Source organism: Dama dama, chromosome 24 (genome assembly GCF_033118175.1).
Source record: "Dama dama isolate Ldn47 chromosome 24, ASM3311817v1, whole genome shotgun sequence".
In the NCBI taxonomy this organism is placed as follows: Eukaryota; Metazoa; Chordata; class Mammalia; order Artiodactyla; family Cervidae; genus Dama; species Dama dama.
The window spans coordinates 62,878,984-62,900,000 of NC_083704.1; the positions used below are offsets into that span (position 1 = coordinate 62,878,984).

Consider the following 21,017-nt stretch of genomic DNA (forward strand, 5'->3'; position numbering starts at 1 on the left):
TTATTGTGTTTATTGGGATTTTTTCTCTTTTCTTCTTGATGAGCCTGACCAGAAGTTTCTCTATTTTATATATCCTTTCAGAGAACCAGCTCTTGGTTTTATTGACTTTTTCCCTATTGTTTCTCTAGATTCTGCTTTATTTCCTGCCTGGTCTTTATTGTTTTCTATCTTCTGCTGACTTTAGGTTTTTTTGGTTCTTCTTTTTCTAATTCTTTTAGGTTAGATTGTTTTTGGTTAGGTTGTTTACCTGAGACTTTTCTTGTTTTGAGAGCAAGGCCTGAATTGCTGTGAACTTTGCTCTAAGCACTGTTTTTGCTATGTCCCATGGATTTTGTATGGTTTTATTTCCCTTGTCGTTTGTCTCAGCTATTTTGTAATTTCCTTTATGATTTCCTCTTTGACCCGTTTGTTTTCCAGTAGTGTGTTGTTTAGTCTCCATGTAATTGTTTTTTCTTCATTTCTTTTCCTTTGGTTGATTTCTAGTTTCATGTCCTTGTGGTCAGAAAAGAGGCTTGAAATAATTTCTATACTTTTGAACTTGAGGTTGTCGAATTTGTGGGCATGTAATTGTCCATAGCATTAGTTTTGTGCCCTAGGATGTGACCAGTTCTAGAGAATGTTCCATGTGTACTTGAATTCTGTTTTTTTGGATGTAGTGCCATGAAAATGTCAGTTAAGTCTAATTCCTCTGTTGTGTCGTTTAGGACCTCTGTTGCCTTATTGATTCTCTGTCTGGAAGATCTATCCCTTGATGTGAGTGAGGTATTAAAATTTCCTACTATTATTGTATTCCTATGTATCTGTTAGTGTTTGTTTTAGATATTTGGGTGTTCCAACGTGTGTGTGCTCAGTTGCTTCACTGGTGTCCGACTCTGCGACCCCATGGACTGTAGCTTTCCAGGCTCCTCTGTCCTTGGGATTCTCTAGGCAAGAACAGTGGAGTGGGTTGCCATTTCCTTCTCCAGGGCATCCTCCTGACCTGGGATTGAACCCGTGTCTCTTCCATCTCCTGCCTTGGCAGGCGGGTTCTTTACCACTACGCCACCTGGGAAGCCTGCTCTGCTAGCAGGTGCATATGTGTTGATGAGTGTATTGATTTTTTATCGTTATACGGTGTCCTTTAACTTTCTTTATCCTCTGTTTCACAGTCCATTTTGTCTGAGTACTGCAGCTCCCTTTTGGGTCATTTCCATTCACATGAAATACCTTTGTCATCCCTCGTTTTCTTTCCTTTTTTTTTTTTTCATTTATTTTTATTAGTTGGAGGCTAATTACTTTACAATATTGTAGTGGTTTTTGTCATACATTGACATGAATCAGCCATGGATTTACATGTATTCCCCATCTCGATCCCCCCTCCCACTTCCCTCTCTACCTGATCCCTCTGGGTCTTCCCAGTACACCAGGCCTGAGCACTTGTCTCATGCATCCAACCTAGGCTGGTGATCTGTTTCACCCTAGATAATATACATGTTTCAATGCTGTTCTCTCGAAACATCCCACCCTCACCTTCTCCCACAGAGTCCAAAATTCTGTTCCGTACATCTGTGTCTCTTTTTCTGTTTTGCATATAGGGTTATCATTACCATCTTTCTAAATTCCATATATATGTGTTAGCATACTGCAATGCCTCATTTTCTTTTCTTTCTTCGGGCTGTTGTTTTTTATTGGGTTTCTTCAGCAGAGACTGGCCGGACGTCTTACAGGGGAAGCCTCAGTTGCCCCCAGCCTCCTCGAGCCGTGACCAGCCCCCGCCAGCCCCGTTCAGGAAGTGTCCACTGTCAGGACTGTTTCTTGCAGCGCCTCAGTTTCCAGGGCAGTGACTTCTCATTGAGGCCTGTAGTGGTCCTTTCTCACACCCATACTGGCCACACCTGCCCCCCTTCTTTTTGGGCGCCGAGTACAGGTGGAGAGAGTCCAGCTTGCTCTTGCTGATGACAGAGAGATCGACGTTACTTCCAGAACCCAAGTCACTGAGGGTGCCAGCTGCTCTGGCTTCACTCACCAGCTTCTTGGCTTCCTCCTCCTCCATATCTGTCCTAAATTTACCTTCAAACATGGCCATGGCGCTCAAGGAGCCGGAACCCACGGTGACATAAGGCAACTCAACGGCTGACCGTGAGAACACAGGCTGCAGAGGTGAGGTCCAGTAACATCTCCCCCAATGCTAGGGCTGCCAGTGTAACCTTGCTGCCCGGAAGCATCTGTCTGCGGCCACCTCTGATTGGCCACCACGCAGCCCGTGCAAGGGGAGTGGAGCTCCAGGATGGAGGAGGTGAGCTAGGTCGTCTTGTCCGTGCCCACAGCTGTCCCGGACCACAGCAGTAACTGTTAGGAGATGTGAAGTGTATTTTTGACAGTTCTTGTCAACAACAACCGTCCCTTTAATCGCCTTGTATGTCCTCCAAAAACTATGCCATCCTCATAGACCACCCCTGCAGTGGTTGTCCCGGTTTTCCGGCTGTTGGAAGCTTGTCCTTTATCTTTGCAAAACTGACTTCTAAGATGGCCTTTCTGTGGCAGTTTCTCTGTGAGGAGGGAAAGCCCCAGGCGGCCCGTGCCTCTCCCCCTCAGTCCGGGTGTGCCCTTTGCCCTGAGGCTGGCCTCTTGGCAGCATTTCAGGCTTTTGTTTTTATGCAGCCTGCCACTCTGTGTCTTGTGAGTGAGGCGCCCAGGCCTTAACATTTAAGGTAACTATCGATACCTTATGTGTATCGCCATTTCAAACCTTGTTTTAAAGTTGATTCTTTTTTTTTATTTTTTATTTTTTTATTTTTTTTTTTGCAGTTGATTCTTTCTTTTTCTCCTGGTGTGATGATTTCCTTTTATATCATGCTCGTGTTCTCTTCTTGCGGTTTTTGTGATTCTGTCCTACGTTTTTGCTTTGTGGTTGCTGTTTGTCTACTGTGTCAGCCCCTTCCTTTATCTGCTTGCTTTAGACTGATAGCCATATAGATTCAAACACATTCTTTAAAAAAAGTGCATTTTCTTACTTTCATTCCTCACATTTTAAGATTTGGATGTCTGTTTTTACATCTTCAAGTTTTTCCTTTTGCTGTTCCTTATGTTTATCATTGCTTTCACAAATAGGTTTCTTTTTTTTTTAATCCATATACTGGCTAATTTAAATGGTTTATTTTCCTTTTGTGATTTCCTCCTTCCTATTTCTTCCTGCTGCTTTTCTATTTAGAGAAGACCTTTTAATACTTCTTTTAGGATGATTTAGTATTGCTGTATTCTTTTGGTTTCTGCTTGTCTAAGAAATTCTTTACTTCTCCTATTCCAAATGATAATCTTGCTGGATAGATTATTCTCCATTGCAGGTTTTTCTCTTTCAAGGCTTTGAGTCTGTTTTGCCACTCCCTTCTTGCCTGCAGTGCTTCTGTGGAGAAATCAGATAGCTCCATGGGGGTTCCCTTGTAAAGAACTGTTTTTCTACCTTTAGAATCCTCCCCTTACCTTTCACTTCGGTCACTTTTATTATGTCTTGGGGTAGGTTTGTTTGGGTTTATCTTCCTATGCCTGGATACCTGTTTCCTTCTTTAGCTTTCGGAAATTTTCAGCCATAAATTCTTCAGATACATTTCAATCCCCTTTTCTCTCTCTTCTCCTTTTGGAGCCCCTATTATGCATAGATTGGCCCACTTTTTATTATCCAATAGGTCTCTTACATTGCTTTGTTTTTTTTTTTCCCATTTGACTTTCTGTCTGCTGTTTTGATTGGGTAGTTCCCACTAGTCTGTCTTCCAGGTCACTTGCTCTTTGTGATGCGTTATTCATTCTGCTGTTTATTGCCTTGAGCACGGTTTCTGTCTCAGTAAATGAATTTTCTAATTTTTCTTGGCCCCTCCTTATAGATCCTAGTTCCTTTCTACACTAATCTGCTTATCTGTTGATAGTCTTTTGTAATTCCTTCATCAGTTTCCTTATCTCCTTTTTTGAAGTCAGTGTCTGTTAGACTGAAGAGGTCTGTTTAATATTTCCTGCAGGGTGATTCTCTTGGTCTTCTACTTGAGAGTGGTTCCTTTCCTTCTTCGTTTTGCTCATATTTCTCCTAGTCTGTGTGTTTGGGAGGAACAGTTAACCTACTGTGGTCTTGGAGGGAGTGTCCCTGGGTAGCGTGTGTGGGTTTAATGTCTTTTGCTGTGAGGTCTGTTTTTGGTTTGGATGCTGGCCGCCTTTGGCTTAGCGTGTGCTGGCTCTTAGCTCTTGGGCGGGGTGTGCAGGTTCCCAGGAACACAGCTCCCAGCCGTGGGGCCCTCCCCCCCTGCGGCGGCGGGTTGCGCACCCTCCCTGTGCAGTCCTGGGGAGCGGGGGCAGGGGTTGGCACTGGGTTGTGGGGTTGTCGGAAGCAGCAGCAGGCCACGCACTTCCCTGGGGACATTGGCCCAGGACCCTGGGCAGTGACAGGCCGTGCCGGCTCCCAGACTGTGGGGTGGTGACCTGCACCCGCTCCCAGGACCCTCGGCGGTAGGGGCCTCTGGAATCTATGATGGCAGCCTGCGCCTGCCCGTGGAGTGCAGGTGGGTGGCGCCCTGCTGCTGGAGACTGCAGACGGCCGTGACAGCGCCACCCCCCATCGGTGCCTCGCCTCTCTGGCGGGCCCAGGCTTCCTCCCGGATCCCTTCGGATGTGGCAGAGCACACCGTAGCACCTCAGGCTGGCTTCCCATAGCAACCCCAGTCCTGTCACCAGGTCTGACCTCCCGAGCCTCAGTACCCAGCCCCAACCCACCCCAGCTGTGCTCTTTGAGACAGTGTTAAGAAAATGAGAAGCCAAACCACAGACCAGAAGCAGAATTTTGTAAAACATATACCAGTTAAAAGTCTTAACTCTAGTACATAAAGAAACTTCCTAAAGCTCAGTAAGAAAACCCAATTCCCCAAAAATGCATCAAACAGTTGAAAGACACTTCACCAACAAAAGACGTACAGTTGGCAAAATAAGCACATGATAAAGTGCCCACGACTGAGCGATTTCACTTTCACTTTTCACTTTCATGCATTGGAGAAAGAAATGGCAACCCACTCCAGTGTTCTTGCCTGGAGAATCCCAGGGACGGGGGAGCTTGGTAGGCTGCCATCTATGGGGTCGCACAGAGTCAGACACAACTGAAGCAATTTAGCAGCAGCAGCAGTTTTCCATGTACCTGTTACCACAGTTTGTTGACTGTTCTGAAGCTTAAGAACACCTTGGTTGTTTCCAGTTTGGGGCCTCCCTTCTGTGTACATTTGTGTTCAAGCTTTGTGTGAGATGTGTTCAGAGAGATGTGTTCATCTCTCTGGGATAAATGGCCAGGAGTGAGGTTGCTGGGTCTTGAGGTAGTTTGTGTGTTTAACTATTTTCAGAGCGCTGGCTGTACTATATTATGTTCCCAGAGGCAATACATTCTAGATTCTGTGCCTTTTTGCCAGGATTTGGTGTTGTCACTGGTTTTGTTTATTAAAAAAAAAAGTTTTAAAAACTGTAGCCATTCTGATAGACGTGGAGTGCTATCTTGCAATTTTACTTTGCCTGAAGTAGGAGATTGTCACATGTTCAGCCCCCTTGATACACCCTCTCAGTGAGTCCAGCCAGTTTCTGTGTGTTGGTCTCGTACCCTGCAGCCTTGCTAAGCTCGCCGAGTAGCTCGCAGAGCTTTTTTGACTGGTCCTGGAGCGTTTAGTGCCTGGACAGTCTCGTTGGTGATGAGGGCAGTTTCATGTCTTCCTTTCCAATCCGGTTTCCTTCTTTCCTTTCCTTGATTCACTGGCTAACATCTCCATCATGTCGAATAGGAGTGGTCAGAGCAAACTTCCCTGCCTTGTGCCTGATTTTAACGAGAAAGCCTTCAGTCTTTTACCTCAGGTGTGATGTTAGCTGTATGTTTTTTGTAGGTGCCCTGAACCAGGTTAAGGAAGTTTGCTTCTGGTTTGTGGAAGGTTTTCAATGTAAATTGTGTTGAATTTTGTCCAGTGTTTTTTCTGCCTCTTTGAAGATGATTGGGTTTTTTTCTGCTTATTCTTTTGACATGGTGAAATACTCTGCCTGGATTTTGAACCCTGAAGGACTCCTGCATTGTCAGGATAGTTCTCCTTGGTCCTCATGTAGTATTGTCGTTTGTATCCTTGGGTTCACTCTGGAGAATACTAAGGGGACATGACGGCCAAATATAGTGTGGCTCCTGGACTGGATCCCAGGCCAGAAACAGGGCATCAGTGGAAAAGCCAGTGAAATTCAAATTAATTCTGTAATTTAGTTAGTAGTATTGTATGACTGTCAATTTCTTAATTGTGGTGGTTTCCCCATGATTCTGTAGGCTTTTCTTAGGAAAAGCTGGATGAAAAGTATCCAGGAACTCTATACTATTTTTGTGACTTTTCTTTAAAATTGTTTCAAAATAAAAATGATAAGGTGATTTCATATGGGCAGCATTTAAAAATACCGTTTGTCAGTCTTGGCCTTTTTTCACGTATGTTTATTGGCTTACACCATCGTATGTTCCACGTGTGCGACGTTACAGCCCTGCCTCTGTGTGTACTGCACCATTCACCACCGAACTGGAGCTTCACCCTCGCCGGGCAGGCCACCCGCTTACCCGTTTCACCCTCCCGTCTTTGCCTTTTCACTGCTTTTGGATATATGATTCTTTTAATGTGATTTTATATTTATATAATCCAGTCCATGGCAGTCCATGGAATTCTCCAGGCCAGAACACTGGAGTGGGTAGTCCTTCCCTTCTCCAGGGGATGTTCCCAACCCAGGGATCAAACCCAGGTCTCCCACGTTGCAGGCGGATTCTTTACCAGCTGAGCCGCCAGGGAAGCCTGCTACCATTTTATCTTTGTTTTTTCCCCAGGTGTTGTTTCTTTGTTTCTTTTGAGTGGTTTTAGAGTAATTGATGCTAGTATAGTTTTCTTCACATCTTTCTCGGGGTTCTTTGAACTTCTTGGATCTCTGCGTTTATAGTGTTTGTCAACTTTGGTACGTTTTTGACCATTAGATTTCTTTAAACTTGTTTTATCACCAGCCATAGCACATTCCCCCACTCGCTCCTCCCCCTTGGAGATTATACACAGATAGAGAGCCATCTGCTTGAGGGTATCCCACAATTCACTGATGCTCAGTTATTTTTTTGTCTTTCATTTTGTATAGTTTTTATTGTTATGTTTTCTGTTCACTAATTTTTTTTTTCCCCTAGTATTTGATCTACTGTTAATCCAATCCAGGGTTTTTCATCTTAAGCGGTCTTTCATCTCTGGGCAGTTTGATTTGACTTCTTTTTTCCTCCTATATCTCTATTTACTATGCTCATATTTCCTTCTACTTTTTTGAGAATTTAGAATTTAGTTATAACTCTTGTAATGCTCTTGTCTGCTGTCATCTCTGTTATTCCTGGGTCACAATCAGTTGGCTGATTTTTTTTAATTCTCATCTGCACTCATGTTTCCCTGCTGCTTCATGTGCCTCCTAGTTTTCTGTTGCCTGTTGGTCCTTGTGGATTTCAGCTTGACCCATTCAAGACTTGCTTTTAAGTGTTAGAAGGAGCAGAGCAGCCTGGAGGGCAGTGTTTCTCAACATTTTTATTCGTTATTACTGCCCTCTCATTCCCCATTACCCTAATTGCATCCCTCTGTGGCATTTTAAAAAATTGCTTATTCATTTATCTAGTTCTGGCTGCGCTGGGTCTTCGTTGGGATGACGGGGTTCTGATTGCCGTGGCTTCTCTTGTTGCGGAGCATGGATTGGAGGTGCATGGGCTCAGTTAGTCCGAGGCATGTGGGATCTTCCCAGACCAGGGACTGAACCTGTGTCCCCTGCGTTGGCAGCTGGATTCTTAACCACTGGGCCACCCAGGAAGTCTCTCTTTGTGAAATTGTAATGCCACAACTATACTGTACATGTTTCTGTACGTATTCTGTCCTTCATGCATAAGTTGTGTTTTTTGTTTTTTTTTTTTTTTGCTTCCCTTCCTCCAGAACCAGCTTTCACCCCCAGGGGGTGGTGTTGCCCTGTTGAGAATGCACAGACAGGCTTAGGCTGGTTCTCTTCTACTAGTGACACACGGCTCTTCTCCGTGTCCTCGGCATGCTGTATGCTAAGGCAGCCTGTTTTTGAACACTTTCTTAAAAGTTGAGCCTACCCTACCAGAGTGCAGTACATATCTCCAGAGTGCAGTACATGTCACAGCCCCAAAACCTGAATACAGATGTTCCTTCTGAGGGCCCCCAACTGGGAATGACCTAAATGTCCTTCGAGGGGTGAATAGGTAAACAATTTCATACTCACACATTGGCCATTGAACAATTAGGCCAAATCAGAGAGGCCAGACCAACAAAATGCTGTGTGATCCCATGTATGTAAAACTCGAAAATGCAAACTAATCCATAGACGAAAAGATGAGTGCTTGCCTGGGGATGGAGACAGAAGGATTGATCCCAGACAGACACCAGGAAGTCGGGATGGAAAGGTTTTTGTTGAATGTGGGGACAGTTTCATGGGCGAACAGATCTCAGAACTCAAAAAACTATTTTCTCTTTGTGCAGTTCATTACGTGCCAATTATATACACCAGTAAAGTTGTGAAAGTAAAAAAATGAGGGGTTTGCACTCCATTTGGGGAACCTATATTTCTCATTATTGACCCATGTGTATAAAAATTTGTAAGCATGGTTATGGTTGTTTTTATGGTTTATAATGGTGATGAAGTTTAATTTGTTGGCAGCTTATGGGAACACTTGAACTTGACTCATATGAAAGTCTGCAGTTGCAGACCTAACACAGGGATGGTTGAGTTTTCCTTTGCTGAACATATGTTCATAGTCGACAAACTGACTTGTTCTCAGAACCTGTGGACTCTGGGGAAAGAGGGTGGTTCTGAACACTGGGGCTGGGTCCAGAGACTGCCTCGAGTCTGGTGTGGCCAAACGTTTCAGGATAGTAATGGCAGTAACGTGTTTGTTCTCTTACTTTCTAGAAGGTACAGGTAGTAAATCAAAAATTCAAGTTTAGTAAACGCCTCCAGGAAAGTTTAGGTCTCATGAATGTTTAGTTGTAGCGGTTTTATGCAATGAATACATCCAGATCAAGAAATAGAATGTTACCTGTATTGGTAATTTGTTTTTAATTTTGGAAGGCATTTTTAAAGTTAACTTAATGTATCACGGCATCCAGTCCCATCACTTTATGGCAAATAGATGGGGAAACAATGGAAACAGTGAGAGGCTTCATTTTCTTGGGCTCTAAAATCACCGCAGATGGTGACCGAAGCCATGAAATTAAAAGACGCTTGCTCCTTGGAAGAAAAGCTATGACCACCCTAGGCAGCATATTAAAAAGCAGAGACATTACCTTGCCAAAAGGTCCATCTGGTCAAGGCTATGGTTTTTCCAGTAGTCATGTACGCGTGTGAGAGTTGGACTATCATGAAAGCTGAGCGCCGAAGCATTGATGCTTTTGAACTGTGGCGTTGGAGAAGACTCTTGAGAGTCCCTTGGACTGCAAGGAGATCCAACCAGTCCATCCTAAAGGAGATCAGTCCTGAATATTCATTGGAAGGACTGATGTTGAAGCTCAAACTCCAATGCTTTGGCCACCTGATGCGAAGAACTGACTCACTGGAAAAGACCCCGATGCTGGGGAAGATTAAAGGCGGGAGGAGAAGGGGACGACAGAGGATGAGACGGTCGGATGGCATCATTGACTTAATGGACATGAGTTTGAGTAAACTCTGGGAGTTGGTGATGGACAGGGAGGCCTGGCGTGCTGTGGTCCATGGGATTGCAAAGAGTCGGACACGACTGAGCAACTGCACTGAACTGAGAACCAACAAAATTAACAAGAAGGGTAAAGATAAATGGCCCAAAGATGAATAGAAGTAGAAACGTTGCCAAGGATGTGTGTTTTTAACTTAAAAAGCTTTAAATGGAATGACAGTTTATTAAGGGGAAAGGAAGTAGGTCTGACTCACAGGTGGCTGTTTCAGAACAGGCAAACAAACTGATGAATATAGAAATTGAAAAAGGCGTTTGTAAAGTGGACCCCAAGAAAAGTAGGGTGCATGGTACAAGTTATCTTGAAACATTGAACTGCCTTTGAAGGCTTTTATTGCTACTTTGGCTAGTGGAACATAACCCCCATTTTTGTTAAACACAGTCAAGACTAATTTATTTTGAAAATAAGTTTGGCCCATTGAACATGTAGCTTTTCTATAATGACTCTTATTCCTCAGAATAGGTTTCAAACTAAATTTCCCAGAGGCCTCTCAAGGCCAGGAAAGCCATGCCAAAGTCTGCTGTCAGATTTTGGGGATTTTTCTCTTCTGCTGCTAAGTCACTTCAGTCGTATCCGACTCTGTGTGACCCCATAGACCACAGCCCACCAGTCTCCCCCGTCCCTGGGATTCTCCGGGCAAGAACACTGGAGTGGGTTGCCATTTCCTTCTCCAATGCATGAAAGTGGAAAGTGAAAGTGAAGTCGCTCAACTGTGTTCGACTCTTAACGACCCCATGGACTAGCCCACCAGGCTCCTCCATCCATGGGATTTTCCAGGCAAGAGTACTACAGTGGGGTGCCATTGCCTTCTCCGTTTTCTCTTCTAGAGGTCTCCAAAATACTTTGAGATTTCTGTAGACAGTCCTTTATTTACCTCATAAGGCTGTTCAGAACCCAAGTGTGTCTAATTTCTGTAGAGACAAGGAAGAGAGAAAAATGTTGTTTTTACCCACAGGTGTAAATTACCAAATTGTTTTAAACCATAAGTAACTTGAAGAGAAGAGCTTCTTTATATCTGAAAACAAAGATTAGAAGCCAGTAATATGTCAGACCTTGATGCTGGGAAAGATTGAAGGCAGGAGGACAACTCAATGGACATGAGTTTGAGCAAGCTCTGAGAGTTGGTGATGGACTTCCTGGCGTGCTGCAGTCCATGGGGTCTCAAAGAGTCGGACGCAACTTAACAGCAACAATATGTCAGACAAAAATTCATGAAAATTATAATCATCCCATGTAATTAATCTGTTCTGTTGTCCTTGCCTGATGATTGAAGATGATAGTGACATTGATGGTTTTAAGAAATTTGTGAAGTTTCTGTTAAGGCTTGAATAATTTGTCCAGTTAAGTGCCTTGAGCACTGGAGGTTGTAGAAAATATACTCCAAGTGGAAGACACATTTTTAACCTTTTTCTTTTTTCATTGTAAGGGCATTAACCCTGCAACTGAGGAAGGCTTCATCCCATTTAAAAATAAAAAAAAAGATTTGTCAGAGAACCAGAAAAGGCCAAATGGCTGTCTGGGATTTCCCATAGTCCTGACTGTTTGATTTACAGTCATTGTTTATTCATTTTAAATTAGCTGGTTTAGGAGTAGACCATTGTGTTTTAAGGACATCAGGATAGCAACAGTCTGACAATAAGGGGTTAATTTTTTTAAAAAGCAGAATGAGCTTTACCTACATGTACCATAGTCTTCATAGATCATTGTGAAATAGTAGTTATTTTACCAAAGTAACAAAAGGTTTTAAAGGTAAATACAAATCACTTACAGGCAAAGAAATTCACAGTCTGTTATCAAAACCTGCATTCCGAGAAAACTTCTTTCTCTTAATAGAGAAAGTTTCAGTCTGGTACGGGCTTATATTCATCGTGAAATAATAGCTATTCACTTAGTCAAAGTAGCGATAAAAGATTTCAAAGGCAGTTCAGTGTCTCAAGATAACTTGTACCATGCACTGTACTTTTCTTGGGGTCCACTTTCCACATGCCTTTTTCACTTTCCATATTCATCAGTTTATTTGCCTGTTCTGAAAGGGAAAGATTGAAGGCAGGAGGAGAAGGGGACAGTAGAGGATGAGATGGCTAGATGGCATCACCGACTCAATGGACATGAGTTTGAGTAAGCTCCAGGAGTTGGTGATGGACAGGGAGGCCTGGCGTGCTGCAGTGACTGAACTGAAGTCAGACCTACTTCCTTTTCCCTTAATAAAATGTCATTCCATTTCTTAAAGCCTCTTAAGTTAAAAAGACACATTCTGCTTTCCTTAAGTAACCATGAACCATTGGCAAACGTAGATCACCCAAAGCTCTTAACTGATTTGCATTTTCTTTCCTGAGACTTTTCTTCACATCAAGTGACTTTCCTTGTTGAAAAGTTTCTAACAGATATAATAAGATCTTATTTAGTTTGTATTTAACCAAGGCACAATAAAAGTATTACACCTAATGTTGAAGATACGTCTGAATTATTTAGATAAACAGTAATACCAAGTATTAGTTTATTTACTTTTTTTAATCAAAATGAAAAGTCACATTCTGTCCATAGTTACGTCAGTCCATCTTAAGGTTGCATCAGTTTAAGAAGAGGCATCACATGCGATTGTTGTCGAAGATATTTGCAGATTTGAAGAAAGTCTTTTCCTTGAAGTGGAGATGTCCACCACGTGAGCCTTTCACTGATGAAGAGGGGAGCGTTCCACAGACCCAGCAATTAGACTGGTTGTGGAATTTAGCGTAAGAATGAGCCCAGGACAGGAAATGATTGTCTTGAGGATCAAATGGCAGACTCAGGACTTTTGGAGTCAGCAGGAGTAGGCTCACATAGATTATCAGGCCCATCTTTTGGCTCATCCAGACAGTCCCAATACGGAAGCGGATCGAGAAGAAAGTGGGCCAGGGGCTTCAGTAAGCACGGAGTAAGTTGACCCAGTATCTAAGAGGAAATCAACGGATTGGCCCCCCACAGTTATTAATACCCAGGGTTCCTCAGGTGTAACTAGGACGGGAGCTTGTGTGGGGACCCCCGGGCACCTTCAGTCCTGATTGTCTTGAGAGTCCGATCCCTGAGACCTACGCCTCTAGGGGCAGTCTCTCCTCCAGTGTGGTCCCTTGCAGACCAGACATGGAGCCGGGGGCGGCTTAGATGCCTGAGGGCAATCCCGCTTGAGGTGCCCCTCCTTTCCACAGTAATAGCAAGCCCATCCCTTTTCACCTGGGTCCCTCTGGGTATTTTTCTCAGGCTGTTTAAGAAGGTTCTCATAGCCATTGCGAAGGCTTCCACCTGTTCCTTTGTCTTTTTCTGCCTTTCTTTCTTTTCCTCATATTGCCTACCAAAGTAGACTGTCTGAGCCCGTTGTAACAGATTACTTAAAGACTGATTTGGTCCATGCGCCCATTTTAATAGCTTATGGCGGATATCTGGAGCTGACTGACTGAGAAATCTACCCTTTAAGATCACTTTTCCCCCTTCACTTTTGGGATCAATCTCAGTGAATCTGCGAAGGGCTTCTCTCAGTCTATCTAGGAATTTACCAGGAGCTGCCTTCTCCTCCTGTTCTATGTTTGCCAATTTGCCATAGTTTAAAGGCTTAGCACGCACCTGCCTGAGTCCTTCAAGAATACCTCTGACAATATGACTCTGATCCCATCTTCCTTTAGCTGTATTGTAGTCCCAGTCTGGTTCTGTAGTTGGGACCGCCTGATTCCCAGTGGGGAGGGCGGTTATCTCGTCCTCCCTCTTCCCTACTGATTCCATACCAAACCATTCATCTCCATAAGCACCCGCTTTTCCCAAAACTCAAGTTTTTGAGTTGGAAGTCAGCGTTTGTCCCAGTATATACATCACATCCTTCCAAGCAAGGTCATAAAGCGGAGTAACACGTTTAAAAGCTCTAATATATTTTTCTGGATCCTCTAAATAGTCTCCCAGATCCTCCTTGATTCTTTGTGTTTCTTGATAAGAAACAGGCTTATTAACTCTCATAGACTGATTGTTTCTCCCGCTGGGTGCTTCATGAAGAGGCAACAGCTTATGTGGCTGTTCCTTAGTCTCTCTTCCTGCTCTAGATTGGAGAAACCTGCTTTTATCTCTTTGTCTCCTGTCCTCCATCTCACCTAGCAAAGTAGGAGGACAGGAGGGAGCTGAAGGAGTCACACCCAAATCTATAGCCTTAGGACACAAATCTGGCATATTTCGCAGAGAGAAAAAGGGCAACACATATGCTACTTCTGCCCATTTCCCTTGATTTCTACAGAACCGGTCTAATTGTAAAACAGTATTATACTTAAGAGACCCTCCAACCGGCCACCGTTCGCCATCCTCCAATGGATGCCGTGGCCTTGCAGTATCACAATGGAAGACCAGGTGTGTCTTCTTTAAGCCCTGGGGATCAAAGATATCCCAGTTTTTCAGGAAACAGTTCAAAGGAATGAGGCTGGAATTGTTAGCTCCCAGCTTGTCCTGAAGAGTCCCGGACGAGCCCCCAAGATGAAAGGTTGTTGCTGAATCATGCAAAGACGCCGGGGGAGACGTCTTATTTGCCTTATGCATCAAGGTGCTCCTCTGTTGGGTGTATAAACACCTATAATTGTTACGTCTTCCTGGATTGAGTCCTTGGTCATTATGTAGTGTCCTTCCTTGTCTCCTGCACGTCTTCATTTTAAAATCTATTTCATCTGGTATGAGTATTGCTACTGCAGCTTTCTTTTGATTTCTATTTGAATGGAATACCTACTTCCAGCCCCACACTTTCAAAATCTATATGTGTCCTTAGGTGTGAGGTGAGTCTCTTATAGACAGTATATATTGGGTCTTGTTGGTTAATCTGTTCAACCAGTCTGTATCTTTTGGTTAGAGCATTTAATTCATTTACTTTCAACGTAATCATCCATCTATGTGTTCCTATTACCATTTTCTTAATTGATTTGGATTTGTTTTTGTGGGTCTTTTTCTTGTTTCCTACTTAGAGAAGTTCCTTTAGCATTTGTCATAAGGCTGGTTTGGTGGTGCTGAATTCTCCAGCTTTTGCTTATCTGTAAAGTTTTTGTCTCTGTCAAACCTGACTGAGAGCCTTGCTGGGGACGGTAATCTTGGTTGTAGGCTTTTTCCTTTTGTCACTTTGAATACATCCTGCCACTCCCTCCTGGCCTATCTTCCAGCCCGCCTATTCGTTCTTCTGCCTCAGTTATCCTGTTTGTTTGTTCCTTGTGGTGTCTTTTTCATTTCAGTTTTTGTCTTATTCATCAGTGTGTGTTTGTCCTTTAGTTTTTCTAGGTCCTTAAACATTTCTTGTATTTTCTCGATCCATGCCTCCATTCTTTTTCCAAGTTCTTGGATCATCTTTACTAGCATTACTCTGAATTCTTTTTAGGTAGATGGCAGAAAAGGTTAGGTCTCATAAATTTTAGTTTGCTGCAGTTTTATGCAGGGAATCATTGTGCGTACTGGAAGTCCTTTGAAGTGCAGTTCTTGCTAGGCTAGTGAGGTACAATCAAACAGAAGTGACCTCGGCTAGACAGTTTCCAGTTTTGAAGTTTCTGTTGCCGGTGTTGTAATATACAACATTAACATATGTAAAATACGATTGCTCTGTTTACTTCTGTTTGTATAAACATAGGTCATATGTTGTTTAATCAAAATATTTCCTCTTGGCAGTGGACTCTCGAAAAATTGACCAGGAGGGAAGAATCCCAGATGAAACTCTGGAGAAACTGAAGTCCCTGGGGCTTTTTGGAATGCAAGTCCCGGAAGAATATGGTGAGTGAGGGAGCCTCCACGCAGCTGGCTCAGCTTTCAGCAAAGCCCTCTGCATTTGTCCGTGAAACGGTTCTGTTCTGGAAAGGTGGCCTTTGAAAATGCATTAAGTCCAAGGTCAGGCTGCAAAAATGCAGAAATTAATCGAGCTGCCCTTTGTGGGCTAAATTCGGGGGGCTGGCTGGTGAGTGCGGGGCCTGGTGAAGGGGCCTGTGGCAGGAAAAGCTGGTGAGCTCTGTGCTGCCCGCCATGGGGGGGTCGGGGCGGGGACGGACCTGCAGGGTGTCTGTGCTCTCTGCGCCCCGCGGGGGAGGAGGGCTGGGTCTCACCCCCGGGCAGGCTGGCCGATGGCCGCGCGGCCTCTCTGATGGAGGAGCAGCCCCAGGCCGCCAGTGCTCTGCGTCTGAACGTTTCAGAGGGACAGAACATAGTCCCGCATGGGCACCAGCCCGGACACGGCCCGGTGTGTGTGCTCAGGATCCTCTCCTACCAGCATGCCACCCCCCCGCCCCAGCCTCCCTGCTCTGTGAGCCCTCCCCCAAGCCCTGGCTGGGGCAGCCTCCTGCTTCTCAGCTCGGGGTCGGGGATTTGGGGCGGAGAGCTGCTGGTGTTGAGAGCCGGGCACGTCCGTGGCTGTGAGCATGGTGTCCACGTCAGGGGTCAGTTTGCACAGCGAGGCCCAGACGCTGGTTTAGCTCCAGGGTGAAAGTGCAGTCCGCTCCCCCCACACACCCCCCATGTCACAGCCCAGGGTGGGGACCCTCGTGCCTGTAGAACATGTCCCACCGGGACCCAGGCTGGAGCGGCTCTAGTCTGAGACAGCTTGAGATTTTAGGACGAACTAGTGTGATGCCGCAGTATCAGGGGGAACCTCCGTCTGTGTGTCTGTCTGTCACCGTGTTTTAAGCTGTTACAGGGTGTCTCCTGCTCATCTCCCGTTAAGTACCCCCTCCCACATTTCCAAAATGACAGTAATAAAAGAGGTTACGGTCTAAGGGGGAAACATGACATCATCTCTGCGGGTGCTCCGCTGGTGGTGGGATGCAGCACGGGCCTCGGACGCACCTGCAGCCTGCGGGGTCAGGGCCCTGCGCTATCCCCAGGCCTCCAGGCCCGGTGGGGTCCTTTGTCAGCAGCTCCTAGGCCCCGGGAAGTGTCTGCCGCAAGGTGGGGGCCGCGTCCAATATTAGAACAGAGCAGGAGGCTGAGCCAGAGTGTGGTGGTTGGCCTGTCGTCAGCTGCGGAAAGGACGCGTGTGGAGGAGAGCTGCCAGACGCAGCCGGCTTGGTGACGGCATCTGCTTCCCCCAGGGTCTTAAAGAAAGTGCTTCCTGATTCGGGAGAAGTAGTTGTTGCCTCCACACAAGTTTATGTGAAACTTGAGCACGTCTTTTTGTGTCTCTCTGTTTTATGCCAGCGCGCGTGTGTGCGTGTGTGTGTGACTGCCCAGCTCCATCCCTTACTCTGTTTTATGAGCTCCTCTTGAGTGTGAAAATGCTCTTTCATGAGATGATGAAATGGTTACATTTGGAACTATTTCATTTTCTTTCTTTCTTTTTTTTTTTAACTATTCCTTGGGAAATTAAGGCAACTACAACCTTATGTTCACGCCCAAAATAGTTTTCAGAAATTTTCCCAGTCTGAAGCATTTTGAAGCCTGGTTGGAAATTTCTGCGCCCAGTTCTCCTTCCTGCTCTTCAGCCCCCCCAGCAGCCTCATTCACCTGTCTTCTTTCCCCACTCTTTGCCGCCCCCCCCCATGATTTCACTGATGGTTTCTTGAAGAAGGCTTTCCTCATAGCTCAGCTCCAGTATTTTTGGCCTTCCCTTGTGGCTCAGCTGGTAAAAAATCCACCCGCAATGTGGGAGACCTGGGTTCGATCCTGGGGTTGGGAAGATCCCCTGGAGAACCCACTCCAGTGTTCTGGCCTGGAGAATTCCATGGACTGTATATAGTTCATGGGGTTGCAAAAAGTTGGATACGACTGAGAGACTTTCCTTTTCTTGAAGAAAAGTGTCAAGATTTTTTTTTTTTTAAAGAAGCAAAACGGACATCGGTATATGAAACAAGTAGGAACAAAGTGTCTTGATTGACGCGGGGGCCGCGGCAGGGTGCTGGCTTCCCGGGGGACACTGTGCCCTTGCACTGGGGCCGTGCGGGGGCCCAGAGCCCGCTCCGCCCCTTGGGTGGTCTGTCAGATGCGCTTGAGGCCACCCCGCCACCTCTGGAAGGTGAAGACGAAACGCAGAATACACAAGTTTGCTGGGGTTTCTGCTTTTTCACTGTGCTTGTCCTTTTGCTCCTAAAAGTGATTTGCCCCCCAGGGGATGTCTGGCAACATTGGGAGACATGTTTTACTGTCAGACCTGTGGGGAAGGGGGAGCCACAGGCATCTTGTGGGCAGAGGCCATGGATGCAGCTCGGCGTCCTGCAGGGCCCGGGACACCCCTGCAACACCGGCCCCCACGGCAGCATCCGCAGCGCAGAGACCTGCCCAGATGCCGACAGGTCCTGGGGGGGGACGCGGAACACAGCTCACGTCCACAGAGCCCGGGGTCTGCTGTTCACAGCATTTCAAGTGACTTTATGTATGTAAGGACTTTGTTTTTATATTAAAGTACGCATCTGCATGTGCTTATTATAAAGCTAGAAAAGGTCTGAAATGATGTAGACAGAAATGCGCTGAGTGATAAGTTAATGGGTATTTTGTTTTCTTTGTAGCTGTCTATGTTGTGTTCCTTATAAAATGGTGAGCAGAATGTACTTTACGGCACCTTTTCTGGGAGGAATCTGGAGAGTAAGCAAGGATGTTCTGTTCCCGCCCTAGGTGGCCTGGGCCTCTCCAACACCATGTACGCGCGGCTGGGAGAGGTCATCGGCCTGGATGCCTCCATCGCCGTGACTCTGGCGGCTCACCAGGCCATCGGCCTCAAGGTCAGGGTGTGGGTTAGTGGGGCACATGGGGGGACGGGGCAGCTGGCTCCTTTGGAAACCACCTCCTCCCCATCGCCTGACCCATCCTTCCAGGCCCCGGTCAGAGGCCGCCGCCTCCATGGAGCCTGCCTGCACCGTGGGCGGGAAGTGATCCCTCCCGCCCTTGGTTTGCTCCCTCGGGGCCTGAGCATGTCTGCCCTGCTGTTGGTGCTGTCCTCCACTGGACTTGGAGCATCTCAGGGCAGGCCCCCTGGCCCACAGCTCAGCCCTTGGGGGGTTTTGCTCAGCTGGGGCGGAGCGCCCCCAGGCTCGGCCGTGGCTCCGACCACCCAGCTGGGCAGTGGAGAAGCTGCCGGGGAGGCCGAGTCCCACCCTGAGACTGTGGCGGGCCACCTGGCCTGTCCCTGTGCGGGGGCTCCCTGACCCCCCAGCAGCTCCCCATTTATTTTCTGGGGCTGCCAGCTCCGGGCAGCCCCCTCACGTGAAGGAAGCATGTTCTGTGAGCACGTGGCACCCATTCTTCTCGCTGCCACTGAACGAGCCGTGTGTGTCGCAGGGCATCATCTTGGCTGGCAGCAAGGAGCAGAAGGCCAGGTACCTGCCCAGGCTGGCGTCCGGGGAGCACGTGGCCGCCTTCTGCCTGACGGAGCCAGCCAGGTCAGCCCCGCGCCCCCCGTAGCCTCTCTTCCTGTCCACTCCCTGCTCTCGTTGTCACCTCCCTTCTTCCCTGGTGATCCTTACAGACGAGAACAGGCCCATCAGCACCTGTTCTGTAACTGTCGTATGCTTTGCAACCCTCCTTGTCGGCTTTCCTGGAGGCTCAGTGCTAACTGCAGAACCCACTTGCCAATGCAGGAGCCCCAAGTTTGATCCCTGGGTCGGGCAGAGCCCCTGGAGGAGGAAATGGTAACCCACTCCAGTGTTCTTGCCTGGGAAATCCCATGGATAGAGGAGCCTGGGGTCTATAGTCCGCGAGGTCCGAATAGAGTCGGACACGACTGAGTGACTAAACCACCACCCTCCTGATATACAAACAGCATTCAGGAGTCACGGTCACAGCGACTCTCAGACTCTGCAGGGTGGGTGGTGTCATCCGCACTGTCCAGGCTATGGACTGAGGTTCAGCGAGGTGGGTCATCAGCCCAGAGTCTTAGCTGCTGTGGACTCAGGGCTTCTGACAGCAGGCCAATCTCAGAGCTTGGCACCATGTGAACCCACCTCTCTCTGTTTAGGCTTCCCAAATGTCCTCACAGACACAGTTTCATCCAAGGTGATAAAGTGGGACTGGCCAAACCCACCTTGCCACCTGTTTTTGTAAATGAACTTTTATTGGAATGTACCTGCTTGTGTACACATTGTCTGAGCCTGCAAAGCTGAATTCACTTATTACCTGGCCCTTTAAGAGCTTGTCAGCTCCTCTGTTCCACTCTGAAACTTCCTGTGGGGGCCCTGAGGACGCTTGTCTGTCCCCAACCAGCTGTGTCTGTCCCCGCAGTGGGAGCGATGCCGCCTCCATCCGGACCAGGGCCACGCTCAGTGCAGATAAGAGGCACTACATTCTCAACGGCGCCAAGGTACGGCCGCGTGGCCCCCGGGGCCGTGTCAGCGTCTCCATCCGGGCCTTCAGCGCGCTCTCTGGCCACTCCCCATGCTCCAGGGGTCGTTGGGGCAGACACAATCACCCCTTGACCATCTTCCTTTGTTGGAGGAACAAGTGGGCTCAGAGAGGTTCCGTGACCCACCCCGTCCCGTCTGCCTTGGGGCAGGATAGGTACCACGACGTCCCGGCCTCAGAGTCTGCGGGCTTCTGGAGTGCCACCCGCCTCATGGAGCTGTGCTTGTGTGTCTGCTTTTTAATTTTTTCTATTACACGGAATTTGAAGCACACACACACACACACACGTGTACTGCTGGGAACGTCCACAGCCGTCTCCTACCTCCATTGCCTCCCCTGTCGTGCTGCAGCTCTGGGCAGCGGCCAGGGCGGCTCAGTGTGACTCTACAGGGTGGTCACAGCACCGCTGGACACGGAACACGTGATGACGGCTTCTGGGCTTCCCAGGTGGCTCAGTGGCAAAGAGTCTGCCTACAGTGCAGGAGCCGCGGGAAACACGCGTTCAGTCCCTGGTCGGGGGAAGACCCCCTGGAGAAGGGCAAGGCACTCCACTCCAGTATTGTCACCTGGAGGATCCCCTGGACAGAGAAGCCTGGCGGGCTTCACTCCATGAGGTCACAAAGAGTCAGACAGGACTGAGGCAGCTGAGCACGATGACTGCCTACCATCTCCTTACCACCCGTATTTTTCTGATTGTCTCAAACCTGTTTGGTGTTTCTTTTTTTTTCCCCCCAGACAAGTTGCTTGAATCAAAATCCAAGTAAGTTCTATGCAGAGCTGTTTGTCAAGGAGTCTCTCCCCTTCCCCACCCTCTCCTTTTTCTTCCCTCCCACCCCAAGGTGTCCTGTGCTAGAGGCAGAACTCACACACACACACACACACACACACACACACACACACACACACAGAAACTCATACACACACACACACACACACACACACAAACTCAGATACACACACACACAC

General features: G+C 47.0%; 1 protein-coding gene and 1 pseudogene across 1 annotated transcript in view; one reads left to right on the forward strand and one right to left on the reverse strand.

Annotated features, from left to right (window-relative positions):
* Positions 1-21,017, forward strand: part of ACAD9 (acyl-CoA dehydrogenase family member 9) — a 46,684-nt gene that overhangs the window by 10,805 nt on the left and 14,862 nt on the right. Inside the window, exons 3-6 of the mRNA XM_061128984.1 lie at positions 15,405-15,506; positions 18,330-18,436; positions 18,993-19,093; positions 19,932-20,010. Coding sequence (XP_060984967.1) covers positions 15,405-15,506; positions 18,330-18,436; positions 18,993-19,093; positions 19,932-20,010 — 389 coding nt within the window. The remainder of the gene's footprint in view (positions 1-15,404; positions 15,507-18,329; positions 18,437-18,992; positions 19,094-19,931; positions 20,011-21,017) is intronic.
* On the reverse strand, positions 1,765-4,580 carry LOC133046173 (proteasome subunit beta type-7-like; annotated as a pseudogene).